This window comes from Belonocnema kinseyi, chromosome 8 (genome assembly GCF_010883055.1).
Source record: "Belonocnema kinseyi isolate 2016_QV_RU_SX_M_011 chromosome 8, B_treatae_v1, whole genome shotgun sequence".
Classification (NCBI taxonomy): Eukaryota; Metazoa; Arthropoda; class Insecta; order Hymenoptera; family Cynipidae; genus Belonocnema; species Belonocnema kinseyi.
The window spans coordinates 12,687,966-12,694,233 of record NC_046664.1 but is presented as its reverse complement, the minus strand read 5'-3'; the positions used below and the strand labels follow the sequence as shown (position 1 = coordinate 12,694,233).

The window sequence follows — 6,268 nt, the reverse complement described above, 5'->3', positions numbered from 1 at the left end:
GAATTTTGTTATTTGGGAATTTTAAAATTATGAAATTTAATAATTTGTTAATGTTATAAACTGTTTGGAAAGTTTATTATTCGGAAATTTTACTATTCGAAGATTTTCCAATACGGTATATTATAAACTGTCCAGAAATTTCATTATTTAGAAATTTTTCAATTCGGGAATTTTAGTATTAAGTAATTTTCCAATTTGCTATTATTATAAACTGTTTGCAAATTTCATAATTTGGGAGTTTGTAAATTGGGAAGTTTTCCAATTTAGTAATATTATAAACTATTCGGAAAATTTATTCTTCGTAAATTTTCCGATTCTGGAATTTTATTATTCGAAAATTTCCCCATACGGTATATTATAAACTGTCCGGCAATTTTATTATTCGCAAACTTTTCAATCCGGGAATTTTATTATTTAGGAATTTTCGAATCTGTTAATATTGTAAATTGTTCGGAAATTATCCAATTTGAGGATTTTTAAATTTGGGAATTTTCCAAATTGGTAATAATATAAACTGCTCGGGGAGTTTATTATTCGGTAGTTTGATTATTCGTGAATTTTCAAATTAGGAAATTTTCCCATTTGGTAATGTTATAAAATGTTTGGAATGTTCATTATTCGAAAATTTTATTATAATGAAATCTTCGAACTCAGTATTATTAAGAACAGTTCTGGAAGTTCATTATTCAGGAATTTCCCAATTAGAGAAATTTCCAATTTGGCAATATTATAAACTATTCGAAAAGTTTATTATTTGGAAATTTGTCGATTCGGGGATTTTATTATTCGGGAATTTTCCAATTGGATGATATTATAAACTGCTCGGAAATTTTATTATTCAAAGATTTTAAGATTGATGAATTTTATTATTCGGGGATTTTCCAATAAAATAATATTATAAAATGTTAGAAAATTTTACTATTCGGAAATATTCCAATTCGGTAAAATTATAAACTGCTCGAGTATTTTATTATTAGGAAACTTTCCAATTCAAAAATTTTCCCATTTGGTAATATGTATTAGAAACTTTGCGGAAACTTTATTATGCGGACATTTTCCAATTCGCTAATATTATAAATTTTTCGGAAATTTTAATGATAGGAAATGTTAAAATTCGGTAATATTATAAGCTGTCGGGAATTTTCCAGTTCAGTAATATTATATATTTTTGGGGGATTTTATTATTCGGGAATTTAATTTAGGAAATTTTTTTAATTTGATAATATTATAAGCGGTCGGGTTTTTTCAGTTCAGTAATATTATACATTTTTGGGGAATTTCATTATTCGGGAATTTGATTTCGGAAAATTTTTTAATTCGGTACTATTATAAGCTGTTGGGAGTTTTATTAATCTGTTATTTCATTATTCGGAAATTGTATTCATCAGGAATTTTAGAATTTTGTTGTTGTTGAAAATTTGTATAATCAGGAATTTTCCGATTCGGGGATTTTATTATCTGGAAATTTTATTTTTATTATAAATTTTTTATTTTAATTTATAAAATATTAATCAGAGACAAGCCGTAATAATTCTTGTCATAATAATTTGAAATATCAAAAATGTTTTCTCGCTATACACAAGAAGACATTCAATTTGCAAATTAAGTTTCTGATTTTAAATGTTGAAATGATTTTTGTTTACATATATAATGATAATAAATATAAAATAATTATTACAATAATTTTATAATAATAGTTGCGTCGATTCTGCATCTTTCGAAATTAAATATTCTGCAAATGATAAATATTTTAAATTATACACTATTATATTAAAAGCTATCAATATTAAATCATCTTCATTTGAAGGCCAATAAAGCTAAATAAACTTAGTCGGGAGTAAATATTTAAACTGTTTCAATTTAAATAATTTGAAATTCTATGAGCTTAGAATTTTGTAAATGGGTATTTCCAGTTGTGATATCAGCCGGCCAGATGTCTGGAAAAATGATTTCTTACCATTATGCGGATATTATTTCTCATTTTTCAAAATAAGTACAATTGAATAATAAAATCTTCAGAAAAAATAATAACCAGTTTTATTATTTTTTCTAAATAGTTTTTGCAAAATAAGAAATATTATGAAAATACACTTATGGAAAAAAACTGTTTCCCACGTTATAAAAAAATTTTTTAAAATTTTTTTACCTCGTTCAACTTAAAAACAAACTTAAAAACTTAACAATTTGTTCAAGTATTAATTATATTGAAAATTTTTTATTTCTGCTAATCAACATTTCCTAGATGCAAAATGGAACTTTGAACATTTTATTCTTTCAAAGTTTTAATTTCAGTACACTTACGTCAAAGAAGTTGTTTTGCTCAAATATAATTCTTTTTTAAATTGAAATAATAAATATTCTAAATGCCAAACAAAATTTTCAAGGAGAGCCAAAAAACGCTTTCCAAATTCGAAATAATATATTTTTTTATTTTATTTATTGATGTGCTCACATGTTGCGATAATCAGCCCACTTACCGTAATAACTGTAAGGCACTTTTGGTGAAATTACCGTAAATTACCAAAAATTTCCGGAAATGTCTAGAAATTTTAAAATTGAATTTTAAGTATCTTATTTTCAGTCCCCATAAATTAACTGTAATATTACAATCAATTACCAAAACATTTCATAAATTTCCGGAAATTTAATAACATCTTTCAAATAAAATGTTGGGTATTTTGTGCTAAGTTACCATTTTTTCTTGAAAAATTACGTTAAATGACCGAAAATGTCCATAAATTCACTTAAATTTTTAAACATGTTCAAATTGAATTTTAGGCAATTTATTGTAATTTGTCATAAATTACCTGTAATAATAACATAGATTGGTAATTTATAAAATAAATTTCCGCAAAATTATAAAAACCTTATATGATTGAAAATGTCCATAATTTTCCGGAAATTTATGAAAATGTTTAAAATTGAACTTTGAAGAATTTATGGAATGTTATCATAAATTACAAAAAAATGTGATAAATTTCCGGCAATTTATCAAAATCTTTAAAATTGATTTTTGGGTAATTCACGATAAGTAACCACATTTTAGGTGTAAAGTGTTCATGAATAACTGTAAATTTCTATACATTTTCGGAAATTTATAGACATTTTTAAATTGAATTTTGGGCAGTTTATGATAATTTATCACAAATTACCTTTAATATTATTATTATCTGCAAAAAATTTCATAAATGTCCGGAAATTTATTAAAATTTATAGAAAGTTACTATATATACTTAGATTACCGTAAATTACAAGAAATGTCCGGAGATTTATAGAAATTTTTAAATGGAATTTTGGGTCATTTATCTTTACTTTTCATAAATTACCTGTAATATTACCATAAATTACCAAAAAAAATAATAAATTTTCGAATATCTACCAAAATGTTAAAATTTGAATTTTGGGTAATTTATGGTAAGTTACCTTCTTTGCCTGTAAAATTACAATCCGTGTCAGAGTTCATAAATTTTCGGGCTTACAGACATTTTTAAATAGAATTTTGTGCAATTTATTGTAATTTGTCATAAATTACCTGTAATATGAACATAAAAAACCAATTTTAAAAATAAATTTCCAGAAATTTATGAAACTATTTAAAATTAAATTTTGGGTAATTTATGGTTATTTACCATATTTACCCGTAAAATTACCATAAATAACCAAAAATTCCCATACATTTCCCGAAATTTATAGATATTTTTGAATTGAATTTTTTCACAAAATTTAGATCCATACAAAAAATTTGTAAAAGTTATTACTTTTCGAGACAAATGTTGTCGAAAATTGACTATAAATTGGCTAGAAAATTGCGGGTGATTTATCTTTAGTTTCCATCAATTACTAAGAAATTTAATAAATTTTCGAAAATTTATCAAAATGTTAAAAATTGAATTTTGGGTAATTTATGGTAAGTTACCTTGTTTACATGTAAAATTAGAATCAATGACCGTAAAAGTCCATGAATTTCTAGAAATTTATAGACATTTTTAAATAGAATTTTGTTCAATTTATTGTAATTGGTCATAAATTACCTGTAAGATTATCATAAATCTTTTTAAAAATTCATAAATTTCCGGAAATTTATAAAAATACTTAAAGTGGAATTTTGGGTCATTAATCGTAAGTTACCATATTTATTTGTAAAATTACAATAAATTACCGAAAATTTACGATCAACTTTGCTTTTTACTCCCTAGGGAGTAAGTGGCAGATAATAGAATTTTGCGGTGTTTTGGAATGCTACCATATATAATTAGTGAAATTACCGCAAATGACCAATATTTTGCGAAAATTTATAGAAATTTTTAAACTGACTTTTGGGCAATTTATCTATAGTTTCCATAAATTGCCTGTAATATTACCATGAACTACCAAAAATTTAAGAAATCTTCGGAAATTTATTAAAATGTTAAAAATTGACTTTTGGGGAATTTACGGTAAGTTACCATTTTTACCTGTAAAATTAAAAGTATTTCTCAAAATTCCTGAAATCATCCATTTGTTATAAGAACTCCTACTGAAAACATACACTCCCAAAAAGTCCCTCTCCTCCCCCTAGGTGCATAATATGATATTTCAGGAAGAAAATGATTTTTAAATTGCTTGAACAATTTATTTTTAAAATTTTGGTGTCATCTCTTATGATTCTAAATTGACAGCATGCATCTCGATGGCTGTTTATGGATCCTACTCAGCCTGGACATCACCAGCTATTCCCCACTTGACCAGCGTAAATTCCACCTTTCCAGTCACTGATGCCCAAGGTGGTTGGATCGTTTCCCTTCTCATGCTGGGTGACCTTATCGGTGGACTGATAATTCCATTATTCATCGATCGCATAGGCCGGAAGTACACCTTATTACTTTTCACCCTACCAGGATTGATCGGCTGGATTCTAATCATCTTCGCCAAAAATTATCTTTATCTCTACCTTGCAAGATTTATTGCCGGAATAGGTGAAGGTGGTATCTACACTACTCTGGTGATATACCTGACAGAAATTTCTGAAAAGAACATCAGAGGTGCTCTAGTCAACATGATAAATTTGTCACTATCAGTTAGCATCTTCATCTTTTCATCAATTGCAGCTCATACATCCTACATGACCCTAAATCTAGCATCTGCTTCTCTACCAATTATTTTTATTATAATGTTCCCACTGCTGCTAGAAACACCATACTATTATCTGATGAAAGGTCGAAATAATGAGGCTCTCCAAAGCTTGATGAAGTTAAGAGGAATTAATGAACCAGAAAAACTGGAGACAGATATCAGCGAGATGAAGTTAGCAATTGACGAGGATCGAAAGCTCAGCAAATCTGGATTCATGGAGCTGATCAGCAAAAGCTATAATCGGAAAGGCTTGCTGATTGTGTTCTTCATGAAGCTGACTCAATTCTTGTCAGGCATAGTCGCTATTTCCGCCTATGCTCAAGAGATTTTCAGCGAAAGCAGTCCTTCACTAAATCCTAAATTTCAAGTAATGATCCTTACCGGATTTCCGATTCTGGCTACCTTGGTAACTAATATCGTGATAGACAGGTTTAACAGAAGAACACTTTTCTTGACTACTGGATTATTAGCCGCAGTTTGCTTAGGAAGTATTGGTTCCTTTTTTTTTATGCAACTGTACCTCAAGGCTGATGTCTCCTCCATCAAGTTGCTTCCACTGGTCTCATTAGTTGTATTCTATGCGGTCTATATGTTAGGATTTGGTACTATTCCTTATATTGTTCAAGGAGAACTTTTTCCGATCAGTGTGAAGGGGAATGCTGTTACTATTGGGATGATTGTGGGAGCATTTTTTGCGTTTGGAACTTCAGCAGGTTACAGCGCTGTCAGCAATGCTGTTGGTACTTATACCACCTTTTGGTCTTTTGCATCAGCGGTCTTATTTGGATCAGTGGTCACATATTGGATTACTCCAGAAACTAAAGGAATGACACTGGAGGAAATTCAGGCAATCCAGAATCCGGAAATAAAGAAGAAGCTTGAATTAGAACGGAACAAGAAAAGAGCTGCTTAATCCTGCAAGTTTGATAGTTGCTAATTGTTTGTTGCTATTGCTACAGATATTTTCACAGCAAGGCAAACTGATTTTAAGCCCATCAAAATGAACTCAAATCAAGTTATTTATTAGCAAAATGTATTATTGTTGATAATAAATAGTCTGTTCAGAATCTTGGAGTGAGTGAAAGGAATGTCTTTTTAGGAAAATACAAAATTATAAAAATTGAATGTGTTTTCTTACCACAAAAACTGATTTCTT

The 6,268-nt window shown here is 28.0% G+C and overlaps 1 protein-coding gene across 1 annotated transcript; it reads left to right on the top strand.

Annotated features, from left to right (window-relative positions):
- The first annotated feature begins 4,669 nt into the window (after positions 1–4,669).
- Positions 4,670–6,025, top strand: LOC117178380 (facilitated trehalose transporter Tret1-like). The gene has a single exon (XM_033369808.1). It carries the CDS (start codon positions 4,670–4,672, stop codon positions 6,023–6,025), a length of 1,356 nt encoding a protein of 451 aa, XP_033225699.1.
- Positions 6,026–6,268: the final 243 nt, after the last annotated feature.